The sequence below is a fragment of the Ciconia boyciana genome, chromosome 7 (genome assembly GCF_034638445.1).
Source record: "Ciconia boyciana chromosome 7, ASM3463844v1, whole genome shotgun sequence".
In the NCBI taxonomy this organism is placed as follows: domain Eukaryota; kingdom Metazoa; phylum Chordata; class Aves; order Ciconiiformes; family Ciconiidae; genus Ciconia; species Ciconia boyciana.
In genome coordinates this window covers 65183427-65207953 of record NC_132940.1, presented here as the reverse complement: position 1 = coordinate 65207953, position 24527 = coordinate 65183427, and the positions used below count along the sequence as shown (strand labels likewise).

General features: G+C 51.3%; 1 protein-coding gene across 3 annotated transcripts in view; it reads left to right on the top strand.

The window, feature by feature from the left end:
- Positions 1-24527, top strand: part of SCHIP1 (schwannomin interacting protein 1) — a 43628-nt gene that overhangs the window by 1798 nt on the left and 17303 nt on the right. The window contains exon 1 of one of the 3 annotated variants that reach the window (XM_072867022.1): positions 21064-21218. The exons of the other annotated variants lie outside the window; for them this stretch is intronic. Coding sequence (XP_072723123.1) covers positions 21189-21218 — 30 coding nt within the window. The 5' untranslated portion in view covers positions 21064-21188. Of the gene's footprint in view, positions 1-21063; positions 21219-24527 lie in introns of those variants that run through there. 3 annotated transcript variants of the gene reach the window in all.

Below are 24527 nucleotides of genomic sequence, written 5' to 3'. Positions count from 1 at the left end.
TTGTGGTTTGGGAGCTTATTTCTGCAGCATTATCTGATAAACTCCTGCTGCCCCGAGCTGCTGGAAGCCTCGGCGGTGCTGGAAACTCTTTGCCTCCGGGTATGTGCTTAACCAGGTGAGGTGTCAGCTAAGGAATTTTGCCTGTTCACCTCTGTAAGGATTTTCCTCCTCCATCCTTCCGTTCCCTCCTGCGAGCACAAAGGCACTAGAAGGCGTTGGCGGCTGCCTTACGCCCTGACTTGTCCTGCCCGAGAGCCGGGGTTTGCAGGTTGTGCCGTGCAGCGCGAGCGCCCGGGTGCTCCTGGGCAGCGCAGGGAGCCGGGCTGAACCACGATGGGTGCCTGGCTGTGGGCGTCGAGGAGCCCAGCGCCTTGAGAGCATCTCCCGTGGGGAGGGCTGAGCTGCCAGCCCTCTTACACTCACAAGCAACTGGAGTTTCCCGCTGTGCAGACGTGAGTTTTTCCACTGTGCGTGGCCCTGGAGAGACTCTTTCCTCAACCTTCCACCCAACCAGAGGTCCTGGAGGCCGCTGAACAAGGCGGCTTTTGGTTTGCTTTCCCAGCCTTGTCCTCGCTCCTGTGATGACGGGATTCCCCTTCCCCTGCCACACGGGGAGGAGGAGGAGGAGGTATCCCATTTCCCACCTGGGGCGAAGGGAAGGAGCTGTGGGCAGCAGCCCAGACCCTGCTGGGAAGAGGCATTTAACCTCCTGGCCAGCTCGGAGGAGGTGTGTGATGCTCCCTGTGGCACCGCCATCCCCTCCGGCATGGTTTGGGCTGTGTCTGTGGCACCCAGACCTATGCCCCATGACCTGCAGGGACACCATGCCTTCAAGGCTCACTAAAACCAGATTGAAGAGAAAAAAAAAAAAAAAAATCTCCTTTTATTTTTTTTCTCCTGCCCCTGACATTTTCCTGTGGTTCAGTATCTTGTTATTTATAAGAAAACCTCGCCTTGCCCTGCTGGAAGCCCAAGTGTTTGTAAACATGAAAATCATGAAGTGAAACCAGCCAGGAAGGAACTACAGAGAAGATGGACTAGCTTGCTCTAACTGCTTGCAGAATATATTAGAAAAAAGGAAATTTCGGTATTATAGGCCTTGGCTTAGTGTGATCCAAAATGATCTCATCACCAGGGATGTGGTGTGAAAGCAGCCGGTGCTTTGAGTGGAAGTGTTTCTTGGGCTGGTTTGCGTTAGCAGGAATCCAGCGTAGATGTTCTATTAAGAAAAATAAAATCCTGAGCAACTGCTATGAAATCAGAGGGATAGAGAGTTCTTTCCGCTGTCGGTACCTGTATTTAGTTGCTTTTTATCGTGCTCCAAGAGAAGGCAGGGCAGAGGCCACCGCACTGGGGCAGGTGTGACCCGTCACAGCTCCGTCTGGCCTCAGCTTTGCTGCCCGGCTGGTGCTGTGCTCCTCACCATCGGGTCAGGCATGGTGCTGGGACGGGAACCCTGCCCGCTCCGTCCCTACCTCCTGTCCCTGGCTGGCAGCGTCCGAATCCGGTTTCAGGAGTTTCTGGTGATCTGCAAGCCTGCAGTGACCCGTGCTGAGTCCTTGCTGAGGGATGTTGGTCAGGCTGGAGTCACAGGAGAAGGAAATTTGGACTTCTAAGGAAATGCTAACATGGTTTTAGGAGGTTTTCTAGGCAAGGAAGATCTGGGCTCAAATGCAAGGAGGGGTCGGGAGGGCTACAGCTGGACTAAATAAAATGTTTAAGCTGAAGAGGGACCTTCATTCACATCTGTACGTGCAGAGATCTGCCCCACGTTGCTGGGAAGGTCAGAGAAAGTGAATATTAATTACATGGGAATGGCTGTTGTTTAGCTTCCAGATGCAATTACACAACACAAAAAAGACGTGAGGGCCAAGGTTGGTTCCTCAGGTCATAGATGGGGTAATGGTGGCTGAGAAGCTCCTACCAGGAGCATTTGGGAAGAGGCTGGCGACTTCTGCTTGGTGTCAGCAGCCCGGTTAAATGATGCTGGTGAGAGAACCACAGGAGCGGCCAGGTTGGATGGTGCTGGGCTGTGGGTCTGTCTGTCCTGGCCATGCCATGTCCATGGGCAGGTTGTTCTCAAGATGTGGGCTTGCTATAATGCCATCCGGGTCCCTGACACCGCATCGGTCTGGTGGCTCTGGGAGGGTTCACGTGGGTCAGGTACCTATGAGAAGATGATGTCTAGAAATGGAGGATGTTTCCTTCTTTCTCCCCCCATGAGGGTGAAATGACTGTTTCTGGAGCTGCAGTTGGGCAGATGAGCTGCCTGCAAGCCCGCTCTGAGACGTGCAAGCCCCATGGTTTGCGTTAGATGGCTCTTGAGTCTGCTGGACATCAACCTAAGAAGAGAAATTACATCTTTTCTGAAGGCAGTTGGTGCTTAGAAGGTTCATCAAAAAGGTGCTTGGACCAATCTCATCGCCCAGCTGTGGGAAGCCTGCCGCCCCCATTTTTTTCCCTTTGCTCAACTCCTGGCTGTATCCGAAGTGGTAACGAATGTGCCGTGAGATGATTTATGGCGCTTAGGAGCTGTCGAGGTGCTCGGGAAGCAACGGCGCTCTGTTTGCCGTTTCACTAATGGCTCTAATAAAATCCAAATCAGCGTTAATGGTTTTAATATTCTTTCCATTGCATCTCCGAGGATGGTAATTACAATCAATAGGATGTATTTGCTGAAAATAATATCTGCAAATTCCACAGTCAATTAAAAAAACACTTGCAGGAGAGGAAATGGCTCAGCCAGCCGACTTACCCCCATAAAGAGATTTGGGTGCTTGTGACGGTCTGTGGATGGATGGCACTACCGAATGAATTTTGCTGTCCACAAAGGAGGCTTATTGCAGGCAGTGGCGATAAAAGCTCATCCCTGCAGCCTCCAGGACTTCTGCAGAAGCCTTCTGTACGGGTACGGGCGTGCTGGAGTCTGCATTTTCCCTTTTCATCACTAAAATATTCCTACATACGCTGTCAAGACAGATAGATGCCTGTTCTCTGCTACCTTTGGCAGTATATATAACATTGCACAGCAGCACCGTCTGCCTAGACGCATAACTGACCCTCGGGCGTGTGGGCTCGTGCATTTACAGTGTGTTAGGAAGTTAAATTTGTTTCCTTCTGACTCGTTTGGTCCTCGAGGCTGTCTTGACTCGGTGGAGGTGGGCACGGTGCTCCTGCTTCGCTCGGAGCTGCGTTTGACCAGTGGCCAGCTGCCCGCGGAGGTCTGCGGGCTGCTTTGGGGGGGGACCCTGAAAGGCAGCGAAGAAGAGCCAGAGCCCTTGGCCGCAGTCTTAAATTCACTATCCGTAGGTTGGAAAAATTTTAGGTCTGTGTTTGAAAACAGTCGGAAACCTCTGCAAAAGGCTTTAAGGGCTAACGCAGGAGACGCCAAAAGCTAGTAGGATGGAAGTTATCATGGACCATGTAAATACCTGTTTCTTCTGCCTGTGGCTTTATTGGTGTCCTCTCTCAGGCAGCTGAAAATTTGAGATGAATTCAAAGTATATATTACAGTGCGGGATTAAATCTTAAAATATTTTAATAATTGGTCATGGGCAGGGGTCTGTTTTTGATGGAGCGGTAGGGCAGCTCTGAAGAGGGAGCTGGGTCAGAGCAGCCGTCGTGGAAGGAGAAATGCAGAGACCACGTAGGTGAGAGGGAGTGGGGGACCGGAGTGAGCAACGATCCTTCTGCGCCCGACGGGCACTTGTTAAAGCCCTACGGGAGTATCGGTGTAGCAGGGCTCTCGGGAACGCGGGCTGGGATCGAGCGCAGAGCCTCGGTGTTGCGTGTTGCAAAGCTTGGTCTACCTCGGTGTGTTGTCCCTAGCATTTAGGGAGCAAATATTTGCTTGAAGATTGGCAGTGAGTTTGTTCTCACTTAAAATAAGTAATAGTTGCTTGATTGAGCTTGCTTAAAAGTGTTAGGTTCTTCCTCCCTAGATGATGTTGGATGTTGTCTTGGCTGCGAGTGTTGGGAGCTGGCAGTAACAGCCAGGGGTTTAATGCCTGAAAGCAATTTACCCCAGACAAGAACTGTCGGTGCATTAACCTCTGACACACTGATTTTCAAAATCAAACTTCTGGCTTGCAGGAAATTGCATTTCTGTCATTCCTACAACGTAGAGGCCCAGCAAGACCTTCTCTCTCCACCTGACGGCTCTTTTACCTATTCGATTTGGCCATTTAACTCTTCATCGGGCAGCTGAAGAAAGTCAGAGTCATGATGAGAGAGGTTCTTCAGGGCAGTTCGTTTGTTTTAAGGCTCAGCTGACATGAAAAACAAACCTTTTAGCTGTGGAAAATACTGTAATTTCAGTCAGACCCAGGGGTTTGTGCTTGCTTTGTGCCAGTGTCCCTGGGTGTGTGGGACCTGCAGGGATGTATTGCAGCGGGCGATGCATGGCTGCCGTGTTCTGCTGGGGATGAATCAAAGCAGCGCTGTACTTTGGCCGCTTTCCACCCAGCTCAAAGGTTAGACGGGGCTGGCGAGATATTAATGACTCTGCCAAAGTGTGCAATGTCATTAAGCCAAGAAAACATCTATAGGTACTCTCAAGTGCTTGTTGCTTGGAGAGCGTTGGTAATTACATAGATTGGAAAGATGTATGTTTGCTGCTTCTGAAACTGGGCCAGGCAAAATGCCCGCTATTAATAATCTTGAGCAAAAACTTTATCTCCATTGCTGCTGCAGAGCCTTTCATTAAAGAAAGTGCTAAATACATGGGGTGACAGCATACGGATTCTTTTTTGATGAATGATTCTCCTTTATCCGAGTATTACCATTATGTGAATTCCTCTGTGTGATGGACCCCAGTGAGCTGGCAGTGCTTCCCAGTCGATTGGTAAGTGAACGGTTCGTATGGGATGCGGAAATGGCCGAAAAAAGCTGAGAAAGTTGGGTTGTTCGAATGCAAATTGCGTTGCAGGCAACAGTAAATCTCCCTTTAATGTACTTGCATGCGATACTGAAGAGTGCTATTCATGATGCTGGCTATGTAAGGCCAATGAGTGTATTTTAAAAGAATATTTTTGGTGTTGGGTATCATAAGTTGCAAATGCTAAGGATTTCCAAAGAGAGAGGTGAGCCTTTATGCAAGGTAAAATTTTTATTGTCTCAGAACATCATTTTGTTGGCGTAATCTTGAAATCGAGGGATTCTGCAGTCTGGAGCCCCGTACCCCTCCCCTGCTGCACCTTCGCTACACTTTCAAATTCCCACTTAAACCTAAGTGAGTATCTTGGGTTGAAACCGCAGTGGGCAGCAGGAACACTTATTTGACAGGATGATAATTATGTACTTATGCATCTGTTTCTTGCATATCGGGTGTGATAAACGCAAGGGTAGTGGTTTTTAATTCTCAGAATCGACCTGTGCTGTGTAAAACCTGTTATTTTTACTACTGAAGGACAGCAGTTCCTGCAGTTGAACTCTGCCTGGCAGTGGAGTAGGATGGGGTGTCTGTAACGCCTGGCGCTATGGAAAATAATTCTCTATGTGGAGAGAGAAATTATAGGCAGAGGGTATATAAAAACCGCATGAAGAGAAACTGCAACTCAAACCACATTGCAGATCTGCCGAGGAGCACTCGAAAGCCAGGCTCGCTCCATCCCAGCAGTGATTGCCAGAGCTGCTGCTGACAAAGCCTTTCAGGAGCAAGTATTAAACTCACCAGGCCCTCGAACTCTCGCGGGCACATGGAAAGGGTAATAAAATAAATGTAGCGAGCAGGAAGCGATAGGGTTGAAGTCTAACCAGGCGGACATTGCTGGAGGAGCTGGAATGGCAAGCAGTGATTTGCTAAGCACGGAGCAGCCCCTCCTGCCCCGCCGGTATCGGTCCCTGTGCGGCAGGCGGGCAAGGGGTCCTGGGTCTGTCACGGAGAAGTCTCTGCCCTTTTTGTGATCCTGCATCTGTAGGACAGGGCAGGACCGTCCTCGACGCCAAAGCTCATAGTCACAGTTGTTGCACAGGGACCTCAGGCATGTCTGCTGAAACTCCTTATTTAAATGTTTTAAATAATACTCCAGATACCCCCAAAACCTTACCAAGTGTGTTTATATTAATGGCAGAATTGGCTTAGCAGTGATATGGACAGCAAGAATTGTTGTGATTTATTTCCTTATTTCTCTCTGCCTGGATTTAAGGCGGTTTTGCATTAACTGGCTGCTGGTTGGAAAATCAAGTGCAACGCTTGGTTATTCTTCAAATAATTCTGTGGCGTAGAAACTGGAAGGAAAGTCAGTGATGGGTGCAGGCTGCATTCAAGGCATCATTTCTCCTACTCCTAACAGCAAAAAGACCAGTAAAATTAATTTTGGTGGCATAAAGCTAGGTCCCCGTCTCCTGCAGAGGCAGGTACGCTTGGAGTGCCTGAGCCAAGCAACGCTCTCGTGATTATCTAGTATTGTGAACAGCATCTAGAGAGAGATTTTCTGGGCAAAACCAATCCGTACTGCTTCATGGTGTGCCTTAAATAACTCCTCGATGTTGTTTGTGTAGCGTGGATATGAGTCGCTCCAGAGCGGAGCTGCTGCCTGAAGCTTGTGTGCTTGCTGTCCGCACCGGAGCCCGGTCCCCTGCTCCCTGCGCGTTTCTGACGCTGCGGCATCGCATCTCCTCCCGTAGTGAAAACGGGCGTCCGCTTCTCCGGGGTAACTGTTGTGATCGGGGGAAGGAGCACCTCGATTTTCTGTGCCCGTAGGACAGGGAGCAGTGGGAGCGAGGGTGCGCTGCCTGTGTGCAGGCAGGGCTGGAAGGGCAGCGCGCTGCATCGCTGCGATGGGCAGGCAGAGCCCTGGCACGCTCTCGCACTATTTATTCGCTGCGCCGGTGCATGGGTGGGGCAGCTCGGTGTTTATCCGGGCACCAACATGCAAAACCCAAAGTGGGTTTGCAAGGCATACTTGCGATTTACTCTCTCCTCTTAAGAAAGCAAAGGATCAATAGAAAGCCAAAGTGAGCTTCCCTGCGCCGTGTGATCTGGTTTGTAAATGCTTATATGTCAAATAAACCGTTTACCAATATTTTGGCTAAGCTGCCTTTGAGAAGGTAAAATAAGCTTTCTGAACTCCAAACCGGTTTGTGTTTGGACACCTTACAACTTCCCCTAGTGAAATAAAACATGTACTTTATTGTGTCAGGAGACTTCAGTTTGGTAACTATTTTAACAAATAAGTTTATACGCTTAGCTGTGCAAATTACGGTACTTACAGCATGGCCAGGATGCCGCAGGGCAGCCCAAAGGAGGTCTACAGGGAGCACCGTTTCATATTCAGTGGGGAAAAATGGACTTTTATGATACTTTTTGAGGGGAAAGCCTGTTGTGAGGGTGTATAAAATTCCCGAGTGAAGTTACAAAAGTGAGGTATAATCACCGCTGGAAGGAAATCTGATTTCCCAGTTTCTCCCAGTGTCTCAGTATAGGTATTTATTTTCTAAACCAAATAGCTGTTTAAAATAATCACATCATCTGATCAGGCTAGTGTTTTCCAAGGCTGGCCACCTTGGACGGTGAGTTACTGCAGCTACAGGCTGCTGCCCCGGAAAGGCATCCCCCAGCCGAGCATCGCAGGTGCAGGGCAGAATAACATCGCTGAGGAGCGGCCACGACTTCTCCAGCAGCGGGGTTTGCTCTATTTGGGCAGTTAAATCTTCAAATAATTCCGCTTTTGTGCGAGAAGTTTCCTTAGCTATAACTAAAAAGATTTGCAAATATTTCTTCCAGCTCGCGCGCTTAACCTGGATCTGCAATCAATCCTGCTTCTGTAAGCAAAGCGCTGATGGCTGCGGTGGAAAATGAGTTTCCCTCTTCCAATTATCTGCAGTTGGTGCCTTAGACGTGAGGTGCTATATAATCGCCCTTCTCCTCAAGGGTTTCTAGCTTTTTCAAGTACTTGTATCATTTTGGGGCGCTTCGTCTTTCCCTGTCGCGCCTATGGAGTCATTTGCGTCACAGAAGTGGTAGATCTTATTTATATCGCCAATCTGGGTTTCCTGCTCAGTGATCTATAGATCTCCTTTAAATGAGAAAATCGCGCTAAGGCCATTTATTTCAGCTCGTCTGTGCTTTGTTAAGATGAAATCCGAGCGTTCGGCTGGGCTGGAGGAAGTAGCTGCAATTCAGAGGGGCTGGGGAGGAAAAGGAAGTGCCGGGCTGAGATTTAATCCTCTCTCCGTTGGTAGATGGCAACGCTAAAAAAAGAGAACTATATTGAAGTGCTTAATTCTTTATGCATACAAAAGCTGCTAGTATGTACGGTCCGTAGGGAATTGAAATGCTTTTAGTGAGTTATTAAAAATTTAATCTAAACTTTTTATTTAATGTAATTCCTATATTGAATTTATTAAAGAGGGACTTGGGGAAATATCAGAATTCTGTACCTGAGCCATGTGTGGCCATCTTCTTCTCTGTCTCCTTTGCCTGATAGGAGGTTGATGATAAACCGTTCTTAGTAGTTAAAAGAAAAATTAATCTGTGAATCATTTTTCCTTACTGAATTCTCTATGCTGTGTATTTGCATTAATGCATCATATCCAATAGCTTAGCATATATCCTGGCACAATCTAGCTGGCCTTTTCTTTCTTCTTCTGCTTTCTCATCTATTATTTCTCAGGCTGAAAATCGTAAAGCCAGCTTCTAGCTGTGCCTTGCAAAGATGAGAGAGCCCTGTTCTTAGGAGGAAGACTCCCAGCTTGTTACTTCTGTTGGCTGACCTGGGAGCTGTTGGGAGCAGCAGGGAAACATCCTGTAGTCTTGAAAAAACGTCTCCGGGACCTTTTCCAATTGTCTGCTTCTGGGAAGGGCAAAATAGGTGAAAATCAGGGCGTGCGCCTGCAAACCAGACCTCTGTACAGCCTTGTCCCCCTCTTCTCGTGGAAGTCTTTTAAAATACGTCCTCAAATGACCAAAATGGCTAATATTTCTATACCTTCATTATATTTCAATTGCACAAAAAAGTTGCTTAGGAGCTTATCCAGTCCCCCTCCCTGCACGAAGGCTGGATGAACTGTATGTTTCCCAAGAAATATCAGTCCGGGCTGTCCATAAGACATGTGGATGAGGGTTTCCCACATTTTACAGACAGTACCGTCTGTCCCTATATGCCATATTGCCATGTAAATATATATATTTCACTTGATGTAAAGATGCAAGATGCGTTTTTTGCGGTGCTGGTCCTGGGCCGTTCCCCATCCCAGCCCTCTGCATGGCTCGGTCCGACACGAAGCGGAAAGCTGCGTTATCCCCAGGGAGCTGCGCTGCTGTTTTGGGGTGGCTCTGAGCTCCCATCCTCTCCGGCACTTCGTTTGCAGTCCCTCCGACCTTGTTATCTGTACGCTTGCGTGCTAATGCAATGATTTGGACGTAGAATTAGCTGAAGGTTAATAGTCTTGAAATTGCTGATACTAATAATAGGTGCTGGAGGGCTGCTGCGGTGTCCAAAAACTCTTCTGAGGGCTTCAGCAGGCGGGCAGGGCTGAGCCTTTAGGAAGCCACGCACTAATGAGGCTGGAGCTTGCAGCCAGTGTTGTCTGTGGAATATAACACGCTGCTTAAGGTATGCCTGTTAATTACTCTTATCTTCATGTTTCGCACCGAACCAAACAAAACTGGAATCAAGGCTGGAGTAGTTTGAGGTCTGGATCCAACCCTGCAGATGTCCCTGCCTTCATCCCCAAGGGACAGCATTTCATCCCAGCGATAAAACGCCAGCTAGCTTGATGTAGTAACTGTAGCTTTATGAAAAGTTTTTTTGCTTGTTCAAGTAATGTGTTTGGAGGAAAACTAGTAAACAAGTAACATAGCACATGTCTGGTGGAGAACTAACAGCTTCTGGTAAAATAAACTTTCCACGGTGAAGGCCACCAGAAATATCCCGGTGCCTTGGACATGCTGCTGCTGTTTCCAGCGTGGGGATGAATATTCCTTGGAGTAATACCCAGCTGCGGCAAAGCAAAACGCTCCTCTGCTCCCCAAAGCAGCGCCCGGAGAGCCAGGGTAATTTATTTTGTAACTTTAAGCTGCAGTGGCTTTGCTGTAGCAGCTAGCATTCTCATCGCTGTCTCTTTTTCCTCCCGTGGCTCCGGTATTTGGTATCCCCCATTCCCTTTCTGCTTTGTCCCCTGAAAATTAAGCTGTGCCAGGGGCTTCAGGCCAGACCTAGGCTCTGCTCCCTAGATGGGGTGTCGATGCAAGCCCCAGCACAGCCCGTGCCGCCCCAGATCACTTCCTACAGCCCACGCGGGACGTGCAGAAGCACGGCTCCAAGTGAGGCCAAACAAAACGCCAAATAATTTCATTTATTATAAACAGCTCTGCTTTGCTCTCTCTGGGTTGGTGCATCAGTGGCTCTGAGCAAACGGCGACCCGTCAAGTGCCAAAGCCAACTCGCCTGGAGCAGCTGACCACCATGAAGAGTGAGGACAGACCACACAGCTTTCTCTGACCTCGAACAGTAGCTCTTTGGACCAAAAGATATTTCACATACACTTAATAAAGAACTGGTTGAGAGGAGAACCACAGCCAGCCCAGGGGATGGTGCAGGGGCGTGCAGGTGTGCAAGCTGCTTTCTGCAGAGACGCTCCTCGGCGTGGAGGTGCCGGTGAAGGGGTGACCGTGATTCCTCGCTTTACAAACCACGGCTCCTGCCTGGCTGTTGCTCCGCTTTCACGTTAAAATGCCATTTATTATCCTTCTGCTCTCGGCTTGCAGCTCCCATTGAAGGTGATGGAGAAGAGAAGCTGTGCAGCAGAAAGAAAACACCTTCTCTGAGCATTTTCTTTCCAGCTTCTTTCACGCTGACAGTTTGGTAAAATCCAAAAATATAAACCGTAATTTCTCTGTAGAGGGAGTCTGAGGCCCAGAAACAGCTTCTGCTTAATGGCCTATCGAAAGGTTGTGCCGATACCTGATTGCTGGGGAGTTCCTGAAGCTTTGCAAAAACACCACTGGGCTTGTTTGCAAAAGGTAGGGCTTAGTCCTAGGGCTACCTCAGCCTACCCCGCGGTGCAGGGGTGTAATGGTGGATTTCATGTCCCTGCCATTAAATGCAGAAGTCCGATATACCATTAAATGCAGAGGCTGTGGTAGGGCACGGGATGGGGCGAGTACTCGGATTCCCCTGGCCAGCTGCAAGGGCTGAAATGGGGCCAAGGCAGGGGTTTTATTTGCAGCGCTGCTCTCTTTTCCTCGTTATATTTGACTTCTTGTTTGTCTTCATGAGTGTTGAAGTCCTAAAGCCTTTTTTCACTGCTTAATGATCATTATTCCGTTTAAACTTGAAAATTATATTAGAATAGTGCGCGAAGCCTGAACGCATTGTGTGTGCATTAGTTCTGCTAGAAAAGGGGCTTGGAGAGATGAATGCTGTTTTGGATGAATGTGATGCTTAGAGAAGCTCAGAAGACAGCCCCTATCGTGAGAACAAATGGTAATTCTCTGCATTTTGGCCTCGGGAACAAGGAGCCAGTATGTGCAAATGCAGCCCCGCTGCGCGGGGATGACGTGCTGCTCCCCGCTCCCAGGTATTTTGAGCGCTCCCAGGGATTTTCACGTTTGAGGTGCCGGAAAGCCGCAGGCAGTCGCTTTGCTGGGCTGGGGTGTCTGGGTGGCCAAGCCATGCAAAGGCGTGACTTCGGGTGAGGTGGCCCTGGGACGTACCCTCAGCACCCACCAGCCTCCGGCAGAGCCTGGGCAGCGTGGGCGCAGGGGCTGCTCCCCGTCTGCGGGGCTGAGGGACTGGACCGTGTCACTTATGGCCCCGTGGTGAGGCGATGGCCCTGCTTGTTTTGGTGCTGGCGAGGTGGAGCACGGCAGAACCGGTGTGATGCTGTCGTTACAGTTAGCACCAAGGGAGGAGATGGGGGGAGCGGGGCTGGTGAGGCCGAATGCTGCTGGAGCAGCCTTGGAGGGGGTTCCTACCAGACTAAGCTGTGTTTGGTTACCGATCCCTCTCTTGTCCTGTGCCTTCATCCCAAGATAAAACACCGCACCTTGCACTTTACCCTTTCTGCTCATCCCAATTAATCCTCCAGGAGCAAGCGCTGCCTTTGCTGGGCACTCCTGCCATCAGCGACTCGATCGTCACTCAACTCCAAGGCTTATTTTTGACACAAAGATGGTGTAAGTAAAAAAAAAAAAACAACAAACCTATAATAAACCCCTCACAGGCCTGTCTGTCAATATTGGTCCAATTCCAGCAGACACCCTAAAATGAATCGCCTGTGATCTTTATTCTGTTTAAAGACCCGCAGAAAACAATATGCTGTATTATTAGTAGAAGCTGGAGGCTGCCAGAGCAGCTCTGCTCGGAGGAAAAGAGTGCCTGAGGCAGAGCAGAAGAGGGGAAAAATCTGATTTAAGAGACAAGAGTCATTCTCTTGCTCTTATATGGTGCTGCTGTGCCACCAGGCAGCAGCCCCACGCGGCTCCCTCGCTCCATGACTAATAAGGCTCAGCTGGGATCCACCCTTGCTTATCCTGTTATTTTTAGCTTTTTCCAGCCTCATGCTCAGTGTCCCTGCCCTACCGAGGGGTATAACTCCACATCTTATTTTAAATGCTGGTTTTGCAGCCTGGCGGTCTCCCGTGGAGGGCTGTGGTGTCAGGAACGGGCAGGGATGGGGTTTCTTATTGCTGATGGTATTGTTTTTTGGAGCTTGTAACTGATTTCCATTGCAAAATGTGCCGTGCCCATTAAGTGTAATCAGCTTTCTGACCTACAGGCTGCTGCAGTACAAGAGGATTTTTTTTTTTTTTTCCTTTCTCAAGTGACAGTGGGGTTGGGAGTCAAACTCAGAAAATCATCTTTACATCCATTTTCTTAAAGACTAAAAATGTCAAACCAACCTAAAACAAGAGCCAGGTTTTGCTCGCATGGGCCTGGGTTTGCTCCCAGACAGTAACCGCATCCTTCCAAAAAAAACCCCTGATCTCGACAGTAGAGGAGTTTGGACCTCTCTGAAGGCTTATTGATTTCTGGAGAGTTGTGTGCATAGTATAAGTAGACCCCTAAAAAAAGGAGTGGATTCCTGCCAGGCTGGGTCAGTAAGCTTGGAGTTATGGGCATCAGACTTCAGAGCTGTGTGAAAAATCCCCTTCTGTCTATTTTTATCCCGACCATGACTCAGAGGGGAGGTTTGTCTCCGTAAACTTGTGCTTTTGTTGAGGAAGCATTTAAAGGACACTGCTGGTACCTGTTTGCATTAGTATATTCGTATTTATGGTATTTGTCTCTCTTTGAAAAAGAAACTTAATTTCAGGGTGAGTTTGTAGTACACTTTGTTTAATTCTTCAGCCTGCAAGTCCCCGTTCTGTGCTTTTACCATCCATTTTGCAATTAAAATGAGTTGCAATATAAAGCCAGCCCATAAATAAGCCCTCTCGGCCGTTGCCTGCCAGAGGGGAATGGAAAGAGATAGACGGGCTCAAGGCGACCGGCAGCAGGATAATCCCGTCCGCACCCACAGATGTTGTCCTCTGACTCCCGTGGGGTCAGTGGCTTAATTTATCATCGGTAACTTGGCACCTAATTTTTGTTATCGGGTGAGCATCGGTGCAGCCTGTTGGTATGCACCACGCTAAAGGCAAATTAATTGCTCGTATTGAAATGCAGGTTATACTGCTGTCTGCCTGCGTGGCCGGACTGGAGTTTCAGGGACTTTGCCGCAATTAAAAGGGCTTAATATTTCATCCAGAAATTGCTTTTGGCCGCAGACCAGTAACTTAATGGTTGCTAAGTGGCGAGCATGGGACGTGGGATTTCTGTATGTGCTTCCAACTCATCAACGTTTCCACGTAATTCCTGCTGTCCCCGGTCTGAGGAAGCTGAAGGCCACCCTGTCCTTCATCCTCTCGGGGAAAATCTCTCTCTTCTCCCTCTTCTCGTGCCATTTTTTTCCCTCTTCTCTCTTCATCGTCAGAAAATACATTAATTCCTCTCCCTGCCTGCTGTTAATGCCTCTCCCTGCAAGGGTGTCTAATGGGGGCCTAATGCAACTTTATTTTTTTCAAATATAACAAATTTATATTTGAAAAATGAAAAAATTAAATGGGGGAGGAGGGATAGGAAAGCCGGCCTGCAAGCTACACGCAGGATGCTTGAATGTGCTGCACAGTGAGGGGAATCTGAAAATGCATAACGGAGTTATTAGCTCCCTTAAAAACTTCTACCAAACTTGTTACCAAAGAGATCGGACGAAGATGTTACTCAGAGCTCACGCAGCAGAAGAAATAGCTTTAATGATTTTGAGTTATTCTCTATCAGTATTTCTACGGCTGCAGATTTGGGAATCTTTTCTGTAAGATCTCCGAGGTTTTGGGGAGCTGCTGGGTGCCTCCCGCTGGTGCCAGCATCCCCTCACTCCGGCACGGCTCGGAGCAGAAAATGGGCTTTTGAGCCGAGGTCTGGGGGTGCGGGCTGCCAGCGGGTCCCCCCTGCATCTCAGCCGGCGGCGTGCCGTGCCGGGCACGGATGCCCCGGCTGCCGGTGCCTGGCCGCTCCTGGCAAAGGCAGGAGGATGAGGTCGGGCGCAGCTGGCCCGGCCAGCGCTGGCGGGGACGCGGCTTGGTCCGTCGCCTGGCTGGGGATGCTGCTGGGGGCCGGCTATCCCCGGGGCTGGTTTGCCCGTCGGCTGCGGGAAGAGCTGGTGGGCAAGGTTTGATTTTGGTTGGGTTGAGGCGATGTAAAAATAATGAGCTGCGACGGAGGGACTTGTGGTTTATGCCAGCTAACCCCAACCCCTCTGCTTTCATTGAACCTTGGGTCTCCTGCATGGCACCGTCTGTGTGTACAAGCCAAAAATGCTGAAAATGGTTTGCAGCTGATGGAATTTGCTACAAATCCTCTCCCAAATGGGACAGAAATAGCGCTGCAGAGCGAGGTGGATTGTAACATTTTAGTTTATTGATGCTAATACATAAACTTACAGGTTACCGTTGTCCTGCTGAAAAGCTCACGTTCTCCATAGCATTTTGCATGCCATGAATATTGCATTTCAAAAGACCAGCTTATTCTTAAGAATATAAATAAAATTGCAAGGAGGCAGCCGTAGCTTTTCTGTTGCTATTTCCCCACGCTCCTTAGGAGCTGGTAGATGAAATGGTTCTCCATTCATTCGCAGTAAATACTTGGTGGGCTATCATACCTGCCCATCGTCAGGCCACTTGTAAATTCTCTATTAAGCACGTATGATCCAGCTTATAAATTGTACAATTGAAAATTAAGCCTGTGCAACTGTATCAGTGAGTCTTTCTAGACGGGTTTCATGCAAAAGTCTGGTTGCTTACCGTGTGTTTTGTCACTTTTGTATCACCAGAAAGTTATAAATACATGGGTGACTTAAATTATTCACGCCAATTCCCTGTAAAGCGTTTGACATCCTATGCATCAGAGGTATTGGAATGTGAAATTACTGTAACCTTCTGTTCCGTGTTTTGAGGAGAGAGAGAATTGTGGTTTGATTATGTAATGGCAAGGATGCCGTCTGTGGGGCGTGCAGAAAATTGACATTTTTGCATGAGTCTCTTACCACCAAAAATGGAGCATGAGGCTGTTAAAAGCGCAAGATGTGCACTTCTGCATCAAAACAAAAATGCAACAGGTACCCTTCCCAGTGCTCCTGAATTCCTCGGTCACGTACGAGTTCCAAAATAGTAGAAATTCACTATAGAGTGGGTTTTTCCCTGCATTTCCCTGATAATGTCATATTTGGTCCCTGGAGGAACAAAAAGAGTTTTGTTCTAACATTTCAGAGCACAAGTTTTTATCCTAAAAATTGAGCAGTTGGTACCGCCGTGCTTCAGGAGGGGTTTGTAACGCTGCTGCTTGTAAAGGACTCCAGAAACCTCCGTGGAAGTAAAAGGGGCCTGGAAGAGGGAAGGGCACTGTTTGGATTCTTAAACCATCGGAGGTTTATCCCCTCATAGAGAAGAGTTACACATCCAAAATGATGGGAAACACCTCGGCATCATCCTCCTTAAATAGAAAAGTACTAGTCTAAAGCATTATATATGTATGTAATCCAAACAAATATTCCCCTTTCCAAGCAGATGTCTAGTATTAACTGATTAAAAAATAATCTTTTTTTTTTTCTTGCTAGATTTAAACCCTGAAAAAGCTTTAGCTTGGCTTAAAGAGGAGCTAAATCCATCCCTCCTAGTAAATCATCAGCAAATAAAGCTGAAATCCCGTGATGCCGTATATAATTCCCGGTTCCCTGCAAGCTTGCTGTGCTTGGGCAAGCCCACGGGCTCGGGGTCAGCAGGAGCATCCCGGAGAGGCCGGGCTCCCTGCCTCTCCCTCCTCTGTGCCCAAGTGATGCGGTGTTAATCTCCTACCTCATTTTTACCTGGTACGTGATCCAGCTACATATTTATCTTGAGATTTGAAGAAAAAAGCGTATTAATTTAGACTAGCTTTTTGTATCAACCAAACGGGTTGGCCAATACCAACCTGAAAAAGAAACTTTCCCAGCTCGACCTGATAAGGCCCCTCGAGGAATGACTGTGGGCAGGAAAACGTTTCTGGTGTTTTCTTTGGAGTTAAGGAAACCGATCGCTTGCCTGCCTTGTGGAAGGAACGAACGCTGCTCCTACCCTTTGCTTTCCCCTTACATAGTTTCTGGGCTGAAGAGCTGGGTGAGTCCTTGCAGCTGGTGGGGCTCAGGCACACAGCAACGGACACGTGTGTGTAAAAATAAATGTGTGGGACAGTGAGAAATGACAAACACATAAGGAAAAGGGCTGTCGGTGACTTTTATGTGAGTAATACGTCCAGGCTTCTTCCTTTCCCTCCCACGGCGGCGAGAACATGCCCCGCTTGGCTGCCCTCCACTCCCAGGCAGTGTGAACGGGAGGGTTTGGCTTTACTGCACAGCTTTATTTTTTTTAAGGAGTGTTTTCCCCGAGTAGGAATGATGATGGGAGAGTCGATAACCTCCGTGTATTACCCCCTTTCCCCTGTTAATTATTGCCTTGGTCCTGGGGCAGAGGCGCAGCAGCCAGGGAAAGCGCAAGGCTGCGATGGGGACAGGCAGGGCCAGCCTGCCTGGGGGAACAGCGCTGCCTGCATTTGCCACCTTGTGCTGCGAATACAGCCGGGGGAGAGGACCAGGGTTTGGGACGGGCTGTGGGACCCAGCCGGTGGAGAGGACCAGGGTTTGGGATGGGCCGTGGGACCCGGCTGGTGGAGAGGACCAGGGTTTGGGACAGGCTGTGGGACCCGGCCGGTGGAGAGGACCAGGGTTTGGGACGGGCTGTGGGACCCGGCCGGTGGAGAGGACCAGGGTTTGGGATGGGCCGTGGGACCCGGCCGGTGGAGAGGACCAGGGTTTGGGACGGGCTGTGGGACCCGGCCGGTGGAGAGGACCAGGGTTTGGGACGGGCTGTGGGACCCGGCCGGTGGAGAGGACCAGGGTTTGGGATGGGCCGTGGGACCCGGCCGGTGGAGAGGACCAGGGTTTGGGACAGGCTGTGGGACCCGGCCGGTGGAGAGGACCAGGGTTTGGGACGGGCTGTGGGACCCGGCCGGTGGAGAGGACCAGGGTTTGGGATGGGCCGTGGGACCCGGCCGGTGGAGAGGACCAGGGTTTGGGACGGGCTGTGGGACCCGGCCGGTGGAGAGGACCAGGGTTTGGGACGGGCTGTGGGACCTGGCCAGGGGGCTTTTTGTAAGTTTAAAAAAGAAAAAAAACAAAACCAAACAACTAAAAGATGTGCACAGAAGCGGAAATTACATATTTTCCCCCAGAACTGGGGATACCAGCTGTTTTCTCCTTCTGTAGATGGATAATTAATGAAATCCTGTTGTTTCACTACAAGAATTTGACTGTGTCTGGTCAAGCTGCACCTTCTTTCTCTGCGGGGCAGCTGCCCCGGTGGCACGTCCGCAGGGAGTGAGGGGAGGAATGCTGCTGCCTGTGCCGTGGAATTGAATTTCACATGTCCTCACCCCTATAGCAAACATCCAGGGCAGCAGGACTGGTTCGTTCCTGGTCCACCTTAACCGCAGCGCAGGTCCAGGCTTGGGGACTGCTCAGCCAAGACCGACCGCAGCAGGTCTCCTGCCCCTAAGCAGCATCTTCCCAGACTCTCTGGAGAAGACCTGGAGTAGGGTTTTGAAGGGAAGGGTTTCATGCTGGTGTCCCCAGCTTGGTGTCAGACCCCCTGGAGATGTTCTCCAGAGCTTTCTGAACCACACGTTTCTAGTTCAGAGCTGGTTCAGGGGAAAGATTCGGGAAAACTTGTCTAGATTGTCTTATAAGTGGTATAAGATGCCCTAAGTTAGAGGGTGCCTCGGTAAGAAAGGCAAAAGGAGGCAGTGCAGGTACCCCCCAGGTTTCTGTTCCGAGCTGAGAGGGGCTGTTGGGGGTCCCCAGGAGTTTTCTGGGGCTTCCTGCTGGGTTGTGCCTCCGTGGAGAGCAGCAGCGCTTGTTCACCACCTTCATCCCGGAGCATCGTTTCCCATTGACCCACCTGGACGACTGCCAGAAGCCTTTCACTCAATTTAATCACTCATTGCTTTAATTATTACCTGCCTGCCCGTCTCATTTCTGAACGGGTAATTGCAAATGGATGGAGAACAGAGGAGCGAATCCAGAGGTTGAGGACGATGCCTGGCCCTTTCCGCCTGCGTCGCAAGGGAAGCCATCGCAGCCTTGCTGCGAACGGGCGGCTTTTCTGCAGCAGGTGACGTGCTAAGCTGAACGTAGTTCTCTCTCGGGTCATTTTGCGAAAGGAACAAGCTGTTAAATAGGTTGAGGGGGGTTCGCCCCGTGCCGCAGCAGGCCTGGGTGCGGGGAGGTTGGTGCGGTCCCCGCCGGGGATCTGCTGCACGCGGAGCGGCTCTGAGTCACCGCCGTTATAGATAGAGCTGCACGTGGGAAGTGGGGGGTAATTTCAGGAGTTTTCCTTGTGATGCACATAATAAATGGCACTAGAGATGATGTAATACGTGGAGCTGCTTTTAGCTTGCCACAGATACTTGTCCAAAGCAAGGCCAAGATTTATGCAGTATATTGAAAAGTGGGGATTTTTTATTTCGAAGTTTGGAAATAGCTGCCTAGTTGAATGGGATTCTTTGCAGGTCCACTACAAAACAGGCACGACTTCATCCTCTCTTAGAAACTTAGACAGGATGTAGGGTTTTTTTCTTTTTAAATGAAAGCTCTGTTTTTTTCAAGCTGTACTCCTGTAGGGGAGATGGCATCGGGGAGGAGGGCTGGAGCTGAGGCGGGTCTGGGGGTTTCTCTCCATCCCGGCCGCCCAGCTGCACGGGGACTCGAGGGACGCTCCATCCGCCCCCGGCTGCTCTGGCCTGTTTGCGCAGGTGAGAAGCTGGGAAAGGTGGGGCAGAGGGATGATCCTACAAAGGCCTTTTTTTCTAGAGGCACATCTGGTGCAGGGAATCAAATCTGAGACGCCCTGTGAGCAAGCGTTTCTGGGTTTCACGGTCACGTGCATTTCTGAACTTAGCCACAGCTGGCTGCGACTAGGACCAGAATAAAGCCCTATTTGATGAACGAGGGAAGGCGAGGCATGGATTTTCTTGTAGTTGCACATGAAAGCGCTATTGCCTGCCTGGGTAGGAGTGCCCAGTGCATGGTGCGAGCCCAGCCTGCGGCACTGCTGTCGCTCTCTGGGTGTTTTAGTGCCCCTTGGATGGGCCGTGCCCAGCCAAAAATAGGGCTTGAATGTGAGACTTGCTGCGTCCTCGCACCCAGCTGCGGCCGGGGCCGGCCTGACCCCAAACCTCTTGCCAATGAGGCTATCGGGGTACGTGTTACCCACTGGAAAATGAATGGTAAAGTCAAACTGAGCTAACCTGAGCTAACTGAGAACCCAGCGCTCAGCAGGTTGCAAATGCAGAGAATTATAAACTACCTGCTTGTCCCGCCATTCTTTCCAGTCTCTCCTATTAAGGACTTTTAAAATAGAAAGCAAAATTAGGGTTTGGTTCCCTCCATGTGTCAGGCCTCCAGCCTGAGCTTGCAACCGGGGAAGTTTGATCAGCTCACAGTGCTATTTTGGAGTAGCAAAGGAATATTCTGCAAGTGGCAGTGAATCCCTGCCGGGTGCGTAGTGACAGGGGGTGCCGCAGAGGGGCTTCCCAGCCCCGGGACGTGGGGGCTTCGCTGTCCCTGGGCTGCAAGCGCCGGCTCGGCCCACCCATCCATCACCCTGCGGAAAGCCTCTGCAGAGCCAGCCCTGGGTTATTTGCTGGATCTTCACAGGCCTTTTCCTTGGAGAAATTTGGTTAGAGAAGGGCCCGTTGCGGTGGGAGAAGGGCGTTGGGGCGAGCGCAAGCATTGCCTCCCTCAGCACAACATCTCCCTGTGTCCAGAACCGGGCCGCAGCTGTGGTTGGAGTGCCCAAGCGAGGGCCGGGGCGGGGGGCTCCGCGTTCCCCCTCGCTGCAGGGTGCAGATATAATTAGCTGGCAATATAGGACAGAGCGCTTCGCAGAAGAAGATTGCGCTGTATTTCTGCAGCTGAGGGTCCAAGAAAAAGCTGTCTTTCAGCTCTTCTTTAACGGCTCGGTGTCCTCTCAGCCTTTCGGGGAGGCGACGCGGGCAGCTGCCTTCCTCGGAGCCGCGGTCCAGCATCACCCCGCCGCAGCCGCTGAGCCGCGGAGCGGCCCCGTTCCGGCCGCGGGGCCGGGCGCTGCCGCAGGCGGGGAGGGAGGGGGGGGCTGGAGCTGCCGCTGCCGCAGCATCGCCCCGGGGCTGGGCCCGGGGCCGAGACGGACGGACGGACGGACGGACGGACACACACACACCCCCACGCCCCCCCCCCCACCCCCCGCGACGACTTCCCAGCCGTAACACGGTGCTGGGGGGGTGGGGAGATTTGTTTTTCGCCCTGCCCCGAGCCCCCCGCTCTTTGTGCCGGCCCCGCAGCCGGCGGCGGGGGCGGGACCGGTTCCCCCCCCTCCAGACTCCGCCGGGGCCGCCGCTGCGCAGGCGGAGCAGCGCGGCAGCATCCATCTTACCGGCGGGCGGCTGGCCCGGGCTCCTCAGCCTCCTCCTGCCCATCCTCCTCCTCCCCCGCCGCCTCCTCCTCCTCCTCCCCGCCCCCCGCCGCCTCCTCCTCCTCCTCCTCCTCCTCCTCCTCCTCCTCCCCCGGGGCCGGAGACCCGGCGCGGCGGCTGCGAGCGCTGCCGGCTGGGCGGCAGCGGCGGATGATGCACGGAGATGGTACACCAGGAAAACTGCTCCTACCAGGTAAGGGGCGAGCGCGGCCTGGCCCCTGCCCCGAGCTGGCCCCCCCGGCCCCCGCCCCCTCCGAGCTGCCCCAGCCGGCCCCCGCCTCGCCCGGGGCCCGGGGGGGTGCGGGCGGCCCGGGTCCGCCTGCTGGGGTTTCAGCCGTGGGCTGCTGGCCCCGAGGCAGCCCGGGGCTCGCAAGGCAGCGGGTTGGAAGCAGCCGCGGCGGGGAGAAGCCCCTCTGCCTGCGGGGCTTTTGTGCTCGCCATGTGATGCTCGCAGGCGCCGGGGATGCGCTCGCCCGGCGGAGCGGCGGAGGGCGGGTTTGTCGGGCGGCTGCCTGCACCCCCCCGCCTGCTGCCTGCACCCCCCTGCCTGCACCCCCCCGCCTGCTGCCTGCACCCCCCGCCTGCACTCCGCTGCCTGCACCCCCCGCCTGCCTGCTGCCTGCACCCTGCTGCCTGCACCCCCCTACCTGCACCCCACTGCCCGCACCCCGCTCGCTGCCTGCCTGCCTGCCTGCCTGGATGAAATTGCGCCGTGTAAGTGAGCGAGCTGCGGTTTCACACTTCTGCAGTTGCCGTCGGAGAGCGGTGTAAATTTTAGAACAAACAGAATATTGCGCTCTGCGCTTTCCAGGTTTATCGAAGCGCGAGAGCTGACCCGCAAGATGATAATTTTCAGATGCAGTCTCGTCGTGGTTCACGCTGTTCTGCTAAACGATCCATGCAAGAGCTGGTGATGGGTTCGGGGACGAGCATTTCCCTCTCTGAGCATCCGTCACGGCCGCCCCTGTCCCTGGGGTCCCTGGGGCCTGGCAGCAGCGCTGGGGGAAGCAGCACCGATAACAGTGTTTGCTGAGCAACGTCAGGATTATTTTCGTGGGGCGAGTGAGAGCTTGGGGTGGGCTGTTATTGTGGCTTCGTTTCCCTCTAAAGAGAGGGTGGGTGCTGTTGGGTGCACCTGCACGGGAAATGGCATGTTTAGGGCTCGATGGTACAGGCAGATTATTAAATGCACAAACGCCTGTCCATCTGCTACGGCGATGCTGAGAAATGCGTTTGCGGACGTGCGGTGGAGTGTGTTTTGCAAAATAGCCAACAGGCATTCCCAGCGGCGGAGCTGGACCCTCGAGAGACGGGGCTTTGCCCCGGTGGCTCATCCTCGTTTTCCCCACCGCCGCATTTAATTCAAACTTCAATCAGTGTTTTAAGACAAAATAGCTCATATTGCAAAATATATCATGAAGGGAAAAGCTACCAAAGCATATGTATATTGCAAAATATGTCATGAAGAGAAAAGATACCAAAGCATGCGTATATTGCAAAATATATCATGAAGGGAAAAGATACCAAGGCATACGTATGTACAGAGAGAAGAGTTTAAAAGATTTTTCACTGCATGTTTTCAATCCAGCAAATGCTCCTGGAAATGAATTTCCATTTTTAGCTCCTTTGCAAAAAAAAAAAACAAAACTGGGGTTTTTCAGCCTCGGTTTTAGGGGATCTGATTTTTCTGCAGCTCCGAGCCTGTTGCTTTCTAGTGCCTTAATAAATGGTGCCGTTGTTTCCGCGCAGCGGATGTTTTCCCAGCGTACCCGTAGGAACGCAAGGGTTAAAGGTTGCGCATTGTTTCCCGGGTGGAAGCTGGTCCGTGGCGGTGGGCGAGCGATGGCGAGCGATGGTGAGCAATGCCGAGCGCTGCGGCGCAGGCCTGGCCAGCATCCCTGCATGTTAATGCGCTGTGCTTGCTGCGACGGCAGCGCTGCTGCCTTTTATCTGCTTTAATCTACTTGCTTGTTTATGAATTGGTTCCTTCCCTCCAAACCAATAAATATTTGAGTGAAAACAGCCAGAAAGCGTGCAAATCACAGAAGAAAGTCTGGAGAAACGGCCTTTCAAATGAAATCTGTTTCAAAACCTACGGCATTGCAAAGATTAGGAGCAACCCCAACCCCCTCCCAAACCCATTAACCTAAAGGCCAAGTTTTAATCCTTTTGTGGCCGGCAATCCGGGTTTGGGATCAGACTGGAAGCCGGCAATGATAGGATTTTTGGCGGCTGCCTGGACTGCCCCGGGGGGAGGAGGGTGGCAGCATGTAACTCCGCTCTCCTCCCTCCTCGCACCCCTTTTGTTGAAGCTACTAAATAAAGTAAAAATAAACCAAATAGAGGAACAAGCCAACGCACGGGGAAAACTTGAAAACGTGTTTGTTTTGGAGAAATTCAGCAGAAAAGCTCTGACAGGACATGTCATGGCTGGGACGTAAGCTCCAGAGCAGGGAGGGTGCTGGGGATGGGGCGCAGCGCAGGCGGGTACCGAGGAAGAGGAGGGTGTTTATGTCGTATGCCGTGCCTTGCCTCCAAAGTCCTGTTTCACATCATAAATGAGCTGGCACTGCTGCTCTCTGAAATTCAGGGGGCTGTAGGTCTTCCTGGGGTTTTAGATGTGGCTAAGTCAGGTTCATTGCTTTGAATTTAGGCCAGGTCCTCCATGGTCAGGAGGTCCCAGCATCTGACATCTTTCCCGTGGCCTCATCCTGGAGTCATACAGGCTGCTGCCGCTCTTCGTGCCGTATATTTTTTTTTCTCCTACTTATTTCTCTTTTCCTCTTCTATACTGATTTATTTTCCTATGCCAAACATTTTGTTTAGGGCTCCATATTTCTCCTACAGTTTGACAAGAGAAACGTCAGCTCATGCGCATTGGGTAACCTGTTGTGAGGTCCCGAGCTCGCGCAGAATAAAAGGCCAGCGTGCAAATCCAGGCCTTAACACAGAAATAAAGGTTTTATTCTAACGTGTGTATTAGCAGTGCTTTACTGGCCTGCAGCCTTAGCCTGTGTTTCAGTTTGCTTTGTGAACGCGTATTTTCAGCGTTGCCCGACAGGTCCACCTTTGCGTGGAGCAAAACGGGACTCTTTGGGCTGTTGCCGGCTTCGTCTGTGTTTCTTTGCGACCGCCGTACGGGTGGGTAATATGTCTAGATTTACATCATCTCCTTGGATTGATTTCTAATGCGTCTTTAAAAGCGGAGAAACCCCCCGGCACCCGGTGCCCCTGCCTAAGGCGGGAGTCTCCAAACAGGCAGTTGCCTGTGGGAACCGGTTTTGGCTCTGTGCGCTGGCATCGGTCACGGTCTGAGCTATCTGCTGGCAGGAGGGTCGCTCTGGAGATGTTACCAGGCTTTACACATGCAACAAAAATGAAAAAGACAACAATCTGATGTGAAAAAGGAGGTTTTATTTGCTTAGAAATAATTTCTTAGGAGGGTCGGGGCGTGCGGAGCATCCTGCTCGGCCCCGTGCGTTCACTTGGGAGCTGCTCCGGG